The sequence below is a fragment of the Scyliorhinus canicula genome, chromosome 4 (genome assembly GCF_902713615.1).
Source record: "Scyliorhinus canicula chromosome 4, sScyCan1.1, whole genome shotgun sequence".
NCBI classification, from domain to species: Eukaryota; Metazoa; Chordata; class Chondrichthyes; order Carcharhiniformes; family Scyliorhinidae; genus Scyliorhinus; species Scyliorhinus canicula.
The window spans coordinates 136554783-136570425 of record NC_052149.1 but is presented as its reverse complement, the minus strand read 5'-3'; the positions used below and the strand labels follow the sequence as shown (position 1 = coordinate 136570425).

The 15643-nt window shown below is 46.9% G+C and overlaps 1 protein-coding gene across 1 annotated transcript in view; it reads right to left on the bottom strand.

The window, feature by feature from the left end:
* Positions 1-15643, bottom strand: part of LOC119965026 (ran-binding protein 17-like) — a 1262848-nt gene that overhangs the window by 25975 nt on the left and 1221230 nt on the right. Inside the window, exon 26 of the mRNA XM_038795235.1 lies at positions 12042-12140. Coding sequence (XP_038651163.1) covers positions 12042-12140 — 99 coding nt within the window. The remainder of the gene's footprint in view (positions 1-12041; positions 12141-15643) is intronic.

Sequence of the window (15643 nt, the reverse complement as noted above, 5' to 3'; positions counted from 1 at the left end):
TCGCCTGCAGGAATGAGCCGGTTGCAACGCAAACTGTTTGCCGCCTGGTACAGTTCTTGTTTTCTGCCTCTCCTGCTATTCACCAGCCTTGTTTCGCTTGATAAGAGTGTAACGAGGCCGGAGAATCATGCCCTAAGTCTCATTAGTCATGCATCTGAAACATATTTTGACATCTTCAGAACTGAGTAGCAGCAAAGAAGATTCTTGGAAAATGCACAACCGACAAATTGCTTATGCTCAGACATCTCGGGGGGAAATGCGAAAGTAAGTAGGAAGTCCAGCTTGTGCTCATGTTTATAGACTTTACCAGAACTTTTGGCACGGTCCAGCATGGTGCGCAAAGGATGACGCCTATCGACTTTGGTATACCAAACATCTTGTGTGGCTTATACAAGAGCTATATAGAAATGCTTCAGGAGTCAACTCAGAATTAGTGATGGGCATTTAACCAATTCCAGTTTGAGAAGGTAGACAGGCAGGGGTGTAGCTATCTCCTATGCTGCGTCATGCTGTGGGAGGGAAGATCATGAGGATGGTGCACAAAGAGTTAGCAGAAAGATGTGGCTGCATCACAGGAGGTTGCAACATATTGAATCTCAGGTATGCAGATAATAGCACACTCATAGCCAGAACAAAGGAAAAGCTAGAGACTATTGTAGGCCGAGGCAAATGATTGAACATAAATTAGGTTTAGACCAACATTATGGCTCTAAATGTGGAACGGTGGCACAGTGGTTAGCATTGCTGCCTCACAGCACCAGGGACCCGAGTTCAATTCCGGGCTTGCGTGACTGTGTGGGGTTTGCACGTTCTCCCCGTGTTTGCGTGGGTTGCTTCCAGGTGCTCCGGTTTCCTCCCAAAGATGTGCGGGTTAGGTGGATAGGCCATACTAAATTGCCCCTTAGTGAACAGGGATGTGCCGGTTAGGTTCTGGGGATAGGGCGGGGAGTGGACATTCGGAGGGTCAATGCAGACATGATGGACCGAATGGCCTCCATTTGAACTATGGAGATTCTATGATTCTATGACAATGGACTAATCAAGATTGGAAGTATTAGATAGAGGCAGTAGAAAAATTCCAGTACCTTCGTCTGATGATAAACACCAAAATGATATCCAAAAATAAAATCCAGATAAGATGAGCAATGGAAAGAAGCATGACCATTCAATTAAATAGCATTTGTAAATCCAAAAGCATGAAGCTGAAAAAATGTCAAGTCCTGTCACTAATGTGGGGTGTCATGACCCCTTGGGCTAGTGCGCGGTCAATTCCAGTCCCACTTGACCTGGAGTCACAACACAACATAGAACATAGAACACAGAACAGTACAGCACAGAACAGGCCCTTCGGCCCTCAATGTTGTGCCGAGCCATGATCACCCTACTCAAACCCACGTATCCACCCTATACCCGTAACCCAACAACCCCCCCTTAACCTTACTTTTATTAGGACACTACGGGCAATTTAGCACGGCCAATCCACCTAACCCGCACATCTTTGGACTGTGGGAGGAAACCGGAGCACCCGGAGGAAACCCACGCACACAGGGGGAGGACGTGCAGACTCCACACAGACAGTGACCCAGCCGGGAATCGAACCTGGGACCCTGGAGCTGTGAAGCATTTATGCTATCCACAATGCTACCGTGCTGCCCCAAGTGAAATTTTATTTTATTTTGAAATACCTGAGGACCTTGGCTGAGCCCAATAAACTGCATTCATCAGGTCTGTAAAATGTAAACACAAGTAACTTTTTATTATGTACAGTATTATAATTTAACTGACAAAAATGTAACTGACTACCCAATACTCCTTTCGAAACTCCCCCTTTCTAACTAGCCCCACTTTCCACAAACACACAGACAAATAACATAGAGAGAAAAGGATGATTGAGAGATAAAGAAAATATTGATAAAAATAAAAGTACAAAGTTATATTTGAAGCACGAGGATGGCTTCTAGTTAATGTCTTGTTGGAGTTCAAGCTTTTGTTTTGATATTTCTCCCTTCTAGGCTCGAGAAGGATGTCTACTTCCTCTGGAGGTTCAAGATCATTTCAAGTTTTTAGTAAAGATGTGCCAGGCACCAACTGGTGTTGGAACAATAAAGCACTAGCTTTAATAAACTTCTGCAGCAAACGAGAGAGACTGTTCCTTCTCCTTCCAAGGCTTAATCATTTCTAACAGGCTTTGTCAGAAAGCATCAAGCAGGAACCAATCTTTGGCTGTTGTCAGGCAGAACACTGTTCCTGGCCAACCCATTGGTTGCCAGCCAACCAATCGAATCGACTTCCTCCAAGGCTGCTTCCTAAGATTCACTCGGAGCCGAGAGTCTGTTTCTCCTCTCCAACATATAAAACCTGGGAACACAATGTCCTGACAAGCAGGCTGCTTCAGCTCAAGTCCTCTGCTTAAAGGCACATTCCAAATAAGGGTCCACTGACCAAAAATAATAACAGAAAAGATAATGAAAACAAAGAAAATGAACAGGAAGGGGTGTTGCATTCTATGGATGTGAGAGTTAGCAAGAGGATGAGGGGAGAACAGCTTTTGGAATGTGGATGGCGGAGGATGCTCAAAATCAGCTGGATGGACAGAAAGACCAATGAGTGAGTTAGATATGGAACCCTTTTGATTCCCGGCAAAAACTCGAGGAGTAATTGAGTGTAAAAACAGAAGAGGAAGAAGAAATATAAGATGAGTGGATAACTTAGAGATGTGGACTGATGGAAGTTTTAAGAAACAAAAAACCTACTAAGGCTTTGCTGGCAATGAACAAACAAAATAACAAGAGTTAATCTGTACCCCAACATGGGGGTCAACACTTCTTTCAGAAGGGCAGGGGTACAAACTGGCAAAAAAAGAAGGAAGAAGCGGAGTAAAGATAGTTCATAGCATGTAATCGTAGCACATTGCCTTATTACTAAATTGAAATATAAAGCTTCACTGCTCTGACAGTGCCTGTAATGCACAGTGTCGTCAGTCAAATTAATTTCCAATCTTGCACTTATTTTTCAATATTCCCTCATGAGCTGGGGTATAGGAAATAGTGATGGTTGATGGACCAGGAGCAGAACTTAGGCAGGTGCAATCGGGCAATTGGTTGTTTCAATTTTATTAAGAGAAGGAAAGCATCTTATACTGTCCTTCAATTTCTAAGGCAGAAAACTGCGGCTTTATTAAAAACTTAATCATTGTGGCAACCTCGCTGCAAACGTCAAAAAAATACTTGGAATTGGAACAGGAATGCCTTGTAATCTGCTGTTTGTAATGGGCAGATCAATAAAATGACACCTTCCAGTCACACAGCAAAACAGAGCTTGTTCAAGTATGACTTGCACTTATTAAAAGTACTCTTTCCAGCATTCTTAATTGCTAGTGTAAAATGTCCTGGACTGAATCTCACATGGGTAATCTGTTAATGTGATCCACTAATTAAAAAGGGAATAAACAATTTTATTGTTTGGCGAAATGCTTATGCAAAGTCCCACAATCATTACTTACAATATTGCAAATTGAGGAGAACATTATGTTAGTGTTTTGTTCCTGAACAGTTCCTTCTATAACCTAAATATGTGAAGTCAAAATGAGATACAATTTCCCTCCTGCAAAACTGGGAGCTGATGGGCTGACTGACTGCAATAAAAGCTGCAGTTAACCATGCTGGAGAAATTATCTGATTAAATATTGGGATGATAATTTTCAACTAAGTGCAAGGATTATCAATCATCGCACTGCTACAAATGTTGATCTGTATCATTAAATTCATTAATTACTTTCTAAAAAAGCCCTGTTACTGCACTTACCTGAATAGATTTATACAACGTTGATAAGAAGAAAGGACTCATCATAAGGTACAGCACATTACTACATCATCAGTAGGAATGATACTCAACTTGGGTGTCATGGGCATGAGTGATAACACTAGACTGGTGTGGAGGCGAAATACAACAAGGTAACACTGAGGCCAGAAAGAACTAATTCAAGCAAATAATGTGCAATGGTCTTCTAGGTAGAGAACCGAGGGGGCACCTTTAGATTCATTCAGGTTTCAGGTTATAAACTTCAGGTCTGTACGAGATACTCCTTCAGTGTCACCAGCCTCTCCTGTCAAATAAACGTTTTGTCCCACAATCTATGCCCCATGGACCAGACAGGCGCACCATCCTGACTTGGAACTACCACTGGGTCAAAATCCTGTGTCATGTTAATCACCCTGGGGTAACACGGCCTGCAACTGGATGCAGTTGTACTTGACAGTAGACTCCAAACTTTGATCTGAGTTCAATACGCTTTATTGAACTTGTTAAGCAGTGCACACAGTTCGCTATGGGTTTGACACTCTACTAATCTAAGTGTGCTTACTATAACTAACTAGACCAGACTAGCTTGAGCCACGTGTAGAAGGTGCTAACTGATATATATACACCCTGACTGTCACTACAGTTGTCACCAGTGGAAAGAGGCAGAGTGTTGATGCCTCGTGTGTTTTATCGTGGGAGACCACCTTCTAGTGTTCTGCCTGGTGATTGGTTGTGTTTTGTCCTGTGTGTTGATTGGCTGTACTGGGTGTCTTTCACTGCCTGTCTGTATCTCATTATGTGCATGCGTGCATATCATGACATCCTGGAGCTCTTTATTTAAGAGCACTGTGTATGTCAACCTCTTGTCTAGGACGGCACAGTAGCACGGTGGTTAGCACTGTTGCTTCACAGCGCCAGGGACCTGGGTTCAATTCCCGGCTTGGGTCACTGTCTGTGCAGAGTCTGCACATTCTCCCTGTGTCTGCATGGGTTTCCTCCGGGTGCTCCGGTTTCATCCCACAAGTCCCGAAAGTAGGGCTTATTAGGTGAATTGGACATTCTGAATTTTCCCTCAGTGTACCAAACAGGTGCCGGAGTGTGGCGACTAGGGGATTTTCACAGTAACTTCATGGCAGTGTTAAAGTAAGTCCACTTCTAACAATAATAAAGATTATTATTATCAGGAGAAATTTCCCATCAGAGCTGAAAATAGGTAAGTACTGGGTGAGAGAGGATCATGCACTGTTCAGGGATTCATTGTGATGATCAACATAGACTTGAAAAATGCCTAATAGGACTGTAAATCTGATACAGCAGTTTGACAATGAAATTATATACAGAGTTTCTGACTGTGGTCATACACTAAGCCTTTTGACGTAGCAAATGGTGTGTCACTTTGCTGTCATGCTTTGGGGCACTTGGTGGAAATGTCGATGGAATAATCATTGAATTGAGAACAGAATAGTCACTTCAACCTGAGATGACTGAAATCCTTCATTAAAGTATCAGAGATAGGGATACAGGAACTGCTGCTCATCGATGACTGTGCCTTTGTGTCACATGTGAGCTTGGCCTCCAAAACATCATGGGCTGTTCTTTTTTAAAAGCAGCGAGCGATTATGGGACAAGCATCAGCTGAAGAGAGACAGAGGCCTCACGGTAGCATGGTGGTTAGCATCAATACTTCACAGCTGCAGGGTCCCAGGTTCGATTCCCGGCTGAGTCACTGTCTGTGCGGAGTCTGCACGTTCTCCCCGTGTCTGCATGGGTTTCCTCCGGGTGCTCCGGTTTCCTCCCACAGTCCAAAGATGTGTGGGTTAGGTGGATTGGCCATGCTAAATTGCCCGTAGTGTAAGGTTAATGGGGGGATTATTGGGTTACGGGTATACGGGTTACGTGGGTTAAGTGGGGTGATCATTGCTCGGCACAACATCGAGGGCCGAAGGGCCTGTTCTGTGCTGTACTGTTCTATGTTCTAGAGGGCGCGATTCTACAGAAAAATTTCTAAGTGCTGTAGAGAGCAGGAATTGCCGCGAGCTTCCCAGCTCTCAGCCCAGCGAGGCCAGCAACGCAATTCAACGTTAATTCGTCCACTTAACAAGGCCTCACGGGCTTCTCGCCGCAAATGAAGGCTCTCTAGTTCATTTGCGGGGACCACGATCGCCAGCCCCCCGCTAACAAGGTTGAGCAGCACTTAAGCATCACTTGCTCAGCCAACACCAGCCAGCTCACAATAATAACGCCGAGGAGACCGGCCCCAAGATTCGGGGATGTTGACCTGGGGAGACTGCTACACGCCGTGGAGGCCAGGAGGGATGTCCTGTTCTCCCAAGGGTCCCGGAGAGTCAGCGACAAGGCAGCCAGTGCTGCTTGTGGCAGCAGCAGTCAGCTCGGGGCGTGTGACCAGGGCTGGCCTCCAGTGCTGTAAGAAGGTCAAAGACCTACACCGGGCAGTATAAGAGAGTAGACACCAACGCTAAGGGAGTATCCATCTCCCAAACTCTCCATGCAACCCCCAAACCTTCCTCTACCCTCTCCCCCTTCAACCCCCAACCCTCCCTTCACAGCACCCCCCCCCCCCCACCCCCCACCGAACCACACGTGTGGCTAATGATGCCCCCTCTTTGTCTCCTCAGGAAAAGCTCTCCGATAATTGTCGGGAGGGCCCAGACTGGCGGTGAGGTGCCGGACTTAAGACTCCTCACCTCCTTTGAGGAGCGGCCTTGGAAGCGACTGGGGTGGCCGAGGACAGATCGGTCACCCACGTGGAGGCCGGCGGATGCCGCAGAGGTGAGGAACCACTGGGCTCCATCCAGAGGACCTGTCAAACGTGAGTTGTTATTGCTTTACTGACTGACCCATCCTTCTCACTGACCACATGTCCGTTCTCCCGCGAGTTCCCCAGTCGATGACGCCAGCCCTTCCCGGGCAGCCCTCTCCTGACTCTGAGGATGCAATCGTTATAGTTGCAGCACAGCTGTCATTCCAACCCTCCACCAGCTCAGATACACACACCTCGGTGGGACATGTTAGCGGACAGGCTTCTGGGGCACAATCTGGTGAAAACCATACTGCTGATGATGCACATCAGGTGGAGGCAGGAATCACCAGGCGAGACAACAGTTGGAGGTCTGCTGGATCCCAGGCCCAGGTGGGTTCCCAGACTGATGCTGAGCCTGTAGTACAGTGGTACTCTGAGCTGATGTAGATGATGGGGAGCAGCCAGGACATTCGGGGGAGATATCAGTGTCACCCTAGCAGATCCATAGCCGCGTGGAGGAGTTCTAGAGGCTACAGATGCAGGAGATGGCGCCGGCAATGCGTGGCACCGAGGCCAACACTGCCAGGGTGGTGACCACAGTGCAACAGCACATCCCTTCTCATGTACTCAAAACCTCTCACAATGAAGGGCCGCATACCATTCGCCTTCTTTACCGCCTGCTGCACCTGCAAGCTTACCTTCAGCGAATGGTGCACAAGGACACCCAGGTCCCGCTGCACATTCCCCTCTCCCAATTTACAACCATGCATGGCAGCACGGTAGCATTGTGGACAGCACAATTGCTTCACAGCTCCAGGGTCCCAGGTTCGATTCCGGCTTGGGTCACTGTCTGTGCGGAGTCTGTACATCCTCCCCGTGTGTGCGTGGGTTTCCTCCGGGTGCTCTGGTTTCCTCCCACAGTCCAAAGATGTGCAGGTTAGGTGGATTGGCCATGCTAAATTGCCCTTAGTGTTGGGTGGGGTAACTGGGTTATGGGGATAGGGTGGAGGTGTTAACCTTGGGTAGGTGCTCTTTCCAGGAGCCGGTGCAGACTCGATGGGCCGAATGGCCTCCTTCTGCACTGTAAATTCTATGTAAATTCTATGTATCTATATGTCATAATATGCTTTCCTGTTTTTGCTTCTAAAGTGAATAACCTCACACTTATCCAAATTATACTGCACACTCACCCAACCAGTCCAGATCATGTTGTAGGATCCCTGCATCCTTGTCACAATTCACCCTCCCATCCAACTTGGTATCATCTGCAAACTTTGAGATGTTACATTTTGTTCCCTCATCAAAATCATTGATATGTATTGTGAATAGCTGGGGTCCCAGCACCGATCCCTGTGGCACCCCACTAGGTACTGCCTGCCAATTTGAAAAGGATCCATTAATCACTACTCTCTGTTTCCTCTCTGCCAACCAGTTTTCTATCCACCTATATGTCCATGAAACATGGACTGCCTACTCCAGACACATTAAGCAGTTGAATAGATTAGACATGAGATGCTTCAGAGTATCACCAGCATCAAATAGGCAAAGTGCCCAACACTAAGGTACTTCAAAGAGCAAAATTGTCTGAAATTGACGTACTCATCATCGGAGGTCAGTTCAGATAGAATGGACATGTAGTAGTTTTGACTGATGATAAAATCCAGAAGGTGATCATGTATTCACAATTTAAACCTGAGCATCACCTGTGAGATAGGTGAGGATTTTGGTTAAAGGACTCCTTGAAGGCAAACCTCAGGGAATATGGCATGTTGACCTCAGACTGGGAGAGAAATGCACTGGAAAGAACCATCAGGGGGGCGATCTCAAGAAGTGGCATTGTTTCCTTTGAATAACAGCTAGGAACAGAAGGCAAGCTAGAAAGACTGGGCAATCCCAACAAAATCAGACAATTTACCCTTGCCCACGCTATGGAAAGCAATGCAAGGTCAACAATTGGGCTCCACAGCCACATTAGGCTTACAACAGATAACTCCTCCAAGCAAGAAACAACCATATTTGATAACCAAGGAAAAAGAAATAAAACATGGTATTGCCAGTGACAGCATAGTCTGAATAATAAAAAAGGACCTGGAGAAGAACTTCACTCAATGGCATTCAGGCTTTTGACCATAGACCACTTCATGGTAATCAGTTGATTTGGATCTAGATTTTGTTTATTGTCACGTGTACTGAGGTACAGTGAAAAGTATTTTTCTACGAGCAGCTCAACAGATCATTAAGTACATGAAAAGAAAATAGAATAAATGAAAATACATAACAGGGCAACACAAGGTACACAATGTAGCTACATAACACCGGCATTGGGTGAAGCATACAGGGGTGTAGTGTTGATCAGGTCAGTCCATAAGAGGGTCGTTTAGGAGTCTGGTAATGGCGGGGAAGAAGCTGTTTTTGAGTCTGTTCATGCCTGTTCTCAGACTTTTGTATCTCCTGCCCATTGGAAGAAGTTGGAAGTATGAGTAAGCCGGGTGGGAGGGGTCTTTGATTATGCTGTCCGGAAACCCAGGCAGCGGGAGGTGTAGATGGAGTCAATGGATGGGAGGCAGGTTTGTGTGATGGACTGGGCGTCCACGTGTCTTTGCTGAGATCAGCCAACTTAGCATAGACCCGGATTCAATTTAGGGTCTTCTGATGTGTATATCAAGGTACCAGGTTAGAGCAGTTAATTTCTAAACTTAGCCATTGGGACAGTAAACTATAATTGCATTACCATTAGATTATTTGGGCAATTTTAACATTTGGCATTAACAGACAGTCACTCTTATGCTTGGGCCCCATTTTGCATGACTTGCCAATCTGGCACTTGATTGCGTTCTCTGCTTGGGATGGGTAGGAAATAGAATGCTCATACATAGGTTCAAGTGCAGGCTGGGTAAGGGAGGGCGAGAGGTAGTGGACATGAGCTGCAGCGAACCAGATTATTTTAGTGGGCCAGGAAAATTGCTACACAAGAGAAAAAGGTAAAAATGGTTTTGGGTAATTCTCTAAACATCCCACCTCCAAGAGTATTGCGGATATAGGCTGAAAGGAATGTGGAATGGAAATCCTGCCCTGTGGGCTATGCTCTTAGTGCCATTGGCTTAGTTGCAGTGTACTATCAGCTAGTGTCTGAGATAATGAATCCAGTGCTTCTGAAAACGGTTGTTAAAGAAAAGCTGATATGTCAAAATGAAAACACTAATTTCTTGGGCCCGATTCTGGCATTGGTACAAACCACAATTACAGTCACAGTCTCCTCTTGTTTGGAGTTGGGGTAGCCGAGGATTGGGCTGGCATTTTATGATGAAACATTAACAATTTCAATAGGTTTGTTAATCATAATGGATTGCTTTCTTTTGAAAAGGGAAAAGATTACAGCCTATTTTATTTATATCCAATGAAGAATGTTGGCAAAGCATAGAAATCAGATATTTTTTATACTTGGGAGGGGTGAATGATTCATTGGTTTACGCAGGAAAGAAATTATTAGGCTACCAAATATGTGAAAGATTGCAGTGATCCATAAAGTATGATAATGCGATGTCACCTACTATTGCGAAACACTGTCTATCCTCCATCTCTCACTTAATCAATTTAAAAGTAGTGCTATCTTTCATTGCACTTGGATGCAAATCATCATGAAGCAGATAATGTTAAAGATACTGAATCCACTATGACAAAACTGGGTCATTCAAGGGAGGTGAATGATGAGACATCTCACATCGTATTTACATTTATTCTCCTCTTCTATCATCTTCATCTTATCTCTTTGCTTCTTTTTTTGGTGGAGGTAAAGAATTTATCTGAAACACATTTACATTTCAATCGCATGTTAAGCTGTTCCCTGCATGGCTTTCTCTGCTTCTCCTGGCGGAATAGAATGCATTGTAAATGTATCCTGAAAACAGGAGCTCGACCGTGAATAGGGGGATTACATGGAGAATTAGTTATGCTCTTGGCAAAGACACTGATTCACATTGGACAGTCTCCATGGACGCTGGTTACTGTTCAGCACATCGACCATGGGGACATTCTGTTTGTTGTGGCTGAAACGTGACCATTTGATTGCGCAGAGAACCATGGCTGAGCCAACCTCTGTTCACATGCCTGCACTCTCCAGGCAATGTCCCTGGATAATGATCAGCAGCAGGAACTTTGGTTGATGCTTTTCCTTCCCGTACCAGCCTCCCCGGACAGGCGCCGGAATGTGGCGACTAGGGGCTTTTCACAGTAACTTAATTGAAGCCTACTCGTGGCAATAAGCGATTTTCATTTCATTTCATTTAGTGCAGTTGTGATGAATTGTGGATAACAATATCAAGATACAGCTGATAGAGAGAAGCTGAATTTCCATTGTTCAACTGCACTCCATAGTGCAAACACACCTGGCATCCTCACCTGCTTGGGCCTATAATTCTATGATCAGAGATGGTACTGGTAATTCCAATTTAGACAGCCAGTGCTGTGTGTTTGCTGTCTGTAGGCTTCAATGCGTAAGTGGAATTAAAGTTCTGTCTGCTATCTACTAACCCCTGCACTTCAAGCGAGTTTGTTTGTTTGTTTGGGTCTCTTCAGATTTCTTTCTCTCTTAGAGAATGGTGCAGAGTGTTGGGTGCTAGAAGAATTCAGAAGCTGAATAACAACATGTTGAACAACATCATGAACACTCCTTCATTGGTCATCAATTCCTTAGGGGAGGCAGTGGCATAGTGGTATTGTCACTGTACTCATAAACCACAGACCTAGAGTAATAGTGAAATCTGGAATTAAAACTCTAATGATGGGCAGCACGGTAGCACAGTGGTTAGCACAGTTGCTTCACAGCTCCAGGGTCCCAGGTTCGATTCCCGGATTGGGTTGTATTTGTGCAGTCTGCATGTTGTCCCTGTGTGTATGGGTTTCTTCCGGGTGTTCCGGTTTCCTCCCACAGTCGAAAGATGTGCAGGTTAGCTAGATTGGTGATGATAAATTGCCCTTCGTGCCCAAAAAGGCTAGGTGGGGTTGCTAGGTTACGGGGATAGGGTGGAGGCGTGGGCTTAAGTGGTGTGCTCTTTTCTAAGGGCCGGTGCAGACTCGATGGGCCAAATGGCCTTCTTCTGCACTGTAAATTCAATGATTCTATGACTATGAAATGATTGTTGCTCAAAACCCATCTACTTCACTAATGTCCTTTTAGGGAAGGAAATCTGCCATCCTTACCTGGTCTGGCCTAAAATGTGACTCCAGATCCACAGTAATGTGGTTGACTCTTAACTCTTAACAAGAGTAATAAATTTTGGCTCAGCCTGCGACACACATATCCCATGAGTACAGTCTGGATAGAATGGTTAATATTATTCAGATTTTGAGACTCCTTGGCTGGACTGTAACACTTTTTGTTTCCTTGTACGATTCTATAAATTGCAACTTGTGAGTAAGGAAAATTGGGGCAAAAAATATTCTTACCGTAACCTCACCTGAGTTTTACATGAAGCCTTACCTTCTCGTTGAGAAGTATCAGACCTAGTAGTGGGCGTGACATTGACCACTGATTCCTACAGTCTTCAAATATAATGCAATTCATTAGAATGGAGAGCATCTGAAATCAGGAAGAACAGGGAGTAAAATAGAGAGCAGACCAATGATACAGCCATGAACTCAACACTCTATATTGATTTAATAATCAACGGTGCTATCACTGCTTTCTGGTTTATCTCATCATCTCTCAAGTTCCCTGCATGCATGGTGGTGTTTTGTACTATGGGCCTCAGCTCGTGGGGCTGCCCCACAATGGGAAACCCCATTGACCAGCGGGTGTAACGGAGCATCCCGCTGGCGGGGTGAAACAGAAATGTGGCGCGAGGGGGCAGAGAATCTAGCCCAGTGTATTTGGATTTTCGAAACACAATTGACAATTTTATAGATAAAAGGTGACTACACAGGAGAGTTGATGGCGTTGAAGGTGATATACTAGTATGGATAGAGGATTGGCTAATCACCAGAAAACATGAGAATTGGGATAAATGGCTCTTTTTCACAATGGCAAACTGTAATGCAAACTGGAAGTGCCAGAGGGATCAGTGCTGGAGTCTCAATAATGTATAATCTATATTAGTAACTTGAAGGGAGAGACAGACTATGGTAGCCAAATTTTCTGACGATATAGAGATAGGTAGGAAAGTAAGTTATTAGGAAGAAAAAGTCTATAAAAGGATATAGATAGTGGGGAGTGGGGTTCAGGTCACAAACGGATCAGCCATGATTTTATTGATTGGCAGTGCAGGCTCGAGGGGCTGAATGGCCTGCTGCCCACTATTGCTTATGCTTTCATATTGCCATCAGGAAAAAATACTTCACACCATCCTGAGTTGAGTAACAGACCTGTCCTATGAGGTGACACTGAAACCCATCAGTCCCATACTCTCCCTAATGATTTTGGTGCAGCCCCAGTTCTGCCCCATATCCTTAACCCTTCTATGGCTTGATGCATTTTCAGACTAGTTAATGCTGCAACCACCTATTTTCCAGCTATATCACAGTCCTGTTTGTGACTCGCTTCTTTGTTTCCCCGGTGACCATTTGTATTCTTTCAGGCAGATGAGTTATCTGTTAAGCAGGCCTTGCTAAGCCATCTTGTTACCATGTGATGCGACTATCAATTCACACGAAACCAGGAGTAGAAGTAAACTGTGGCTTTAATCAACTAGAACAGTGCCTGCCTGCAACTGGTCTGCTAGTGGGAGCCGCCTACAGGGCAAATGCTCTTTATACCTCCCCTCAAGGGGTGGAGTCAGGGGCGGAGCCCACATAGGCCCCAGTATGCTACATTATAGGTAATACCATATAATGGTCCATAGGTGGAGTCCATATGGGCAACAGCGTAATACAGATAATCATATGGTGAATTGTTACAGCAATACGTTCACCACATTCACCCCCTGTTAAAAAAATTAAGTCTGGCGGGGGTGACGGGTTCATAAGTTCAGCCTGTCCGGCGCACGGATTGTGCGCTGTGAACGCCGAAGCTGGCCCAGGAGTCGAACTCGTCCGTGCTGGCATCGGTAGTGAAGTCGCCGGTGCGGGTACAGACGTGGACTCCGGGAGCATGTCTTCTGGGGCTTCATTGCTGTGGGTTGGTGAAGGGGGAATGGCGGGCGGGAGGGGGTGCGGGTGCCACGTAGGGGCGAGGACGCTGGTCAGCGTAGGTTGGGCGGGGTAAGATGGTGTGGCGGTGGTAGTGGAATCTGCGGGTGCCAGGTCCCGGAGGGAGACCGTATCCTGTCGGCCGTCGGGGTGTTCGATCTATGCGTACTGGGGGTTAGAGTGTAGGAGCTGGACCCTCTTGACCAGGGGGTCGGATTTATGGCTCCTGACGTGCTTGCGGAGCAGGACGGGCCCCGGTGTCTTCAGCCAGGGCGGAAGCGAGGCCCCTGAGGTGGATTTCCTGGGGGAAACAAATAGGCGGTCATGAGGGTTCTCGTTTGTGGCCGTGCAAAGTAGGGACCTCATAGAGTGGAGTGTGTCGGGGAGCACCTCCTGCCATTGGGAGACCGGGAGATTCCTAGACCGTAGGGCCAGGAGGACGGTCTTCCAGACCGTCGCGTTCTCCCTCTCCACCTGGGGTTAAAACCGGTAGTCCTGCTCGAGGCGATGCCTTTGCTGAGCAGGTACTGATGCAGTTGGTCGCTTATGAATGAAGAGCCCCAGTCACTGTGGACGTACGTGGGGAAACCCAAACAGGGTGAAGACGCTATATATGGCTTTAATGACTGTGGCCGCGGTCATTTCGGGGCAAGGGATTGCAAAGGGTAAGCGGGAGAACTCGTCAATGATGTTGAGGAAATATGTGTTGCTATTGTTGGAGGGGAGGGGCCCTTTGAAATCGATACTAAGGCGCTCAAAGGGCTGGGATGCGTTTACCAGGTGAGCCTTATCCGATCGATAGAAATGCGGCTTACACTCCGCGCAGATTGGGCAGTCCCTGGTCATGGCCCTGACCTCCTCAGTGGAGTAGGGCAGGTTGCGGGCCTTGATGTAATGGAGAAGCCGGGTGACCCCCGGGTGGCAGAGGTCATCGTGGATGGCGTAATTGGTCATCTTGCGCGATGGCGCATGTTCCGCGGGACAGGGAATCTTGGGGCTCGTTGAGCTTCCCAGGGCGATATACTATATCGTAATTATAGGTGGAGAGTTCGATCCTCCACCTCAAGATCTTATCATTCTTGATTTTGCCCAGCTGCATATTGTCGAACATGAAGGCTACCGATCATTGGTTGGTGACGAGGGTGAACCTCCTACCAGTGCGGAACTGCCTCCAGTGCCGCCTGGCTTCCACGATGACTTAGGCCTCCTTTTCGACTGAGGAGGGTCGAATTTCAGAGGTGGTGAGGGTTCGTGAAAAAAACGCTACGGGCCTGCCTGCCCGATTGAGGGTAACGGCGAGGGTGACCTCTGATGCATCGCTCTCCACCTGGAAGGGGACGGACTCGTCCACCGGGTGCATCGCAGCTTTGGCAATATCTGCCTTGATGCAGCTGAAGGCCTGGCGGGCCTCAGCCGCCAGTGGGAAGATGGTGGCCTTGATTAGTGGGCGGGCTTTGTCCGCATAGGGCCTTGGGGCAGTGGAGAAGGGGGAGTTGCAGGAGGGGGCGCAAACGGTCGGGGTCGGTCCTAGGACCCCGTTTTCCACGACGTAGCCGAGGATGGCTAGTCTGGTCGTGTGGAAAATGCATTTCTCCTTATTGTAAGTGAGGTTAAGGGTTCGGGCAGTTTGGAGAAATCTCTGGAGGTTGGCATTGTGGTCCTGCTGATCATGGCCACAGATGGTGACGTTGTCCAAGTACGGAAATGTGGCCCGCAGCCCGTACTGGTCCACCATTCGGTCCATCGTTCTTTGGAAAACCGAGACCCCGTTCGTGGCGCCAAAGGAGACCCGGAGGAAGTGGAAGGGGCGGCCGTCTGCCTCAAAAGCCATGAAGCGGCAGTCCTCCGGGCGGATTGGGAGCTGGTGGTACGCAGACTAGATCCACCGTGGAGAACACCCGGTAGTGTGCAATCTGGCTAACCATGTCCGCGATCCGGGAAAGGGGGTACGCATTGAGG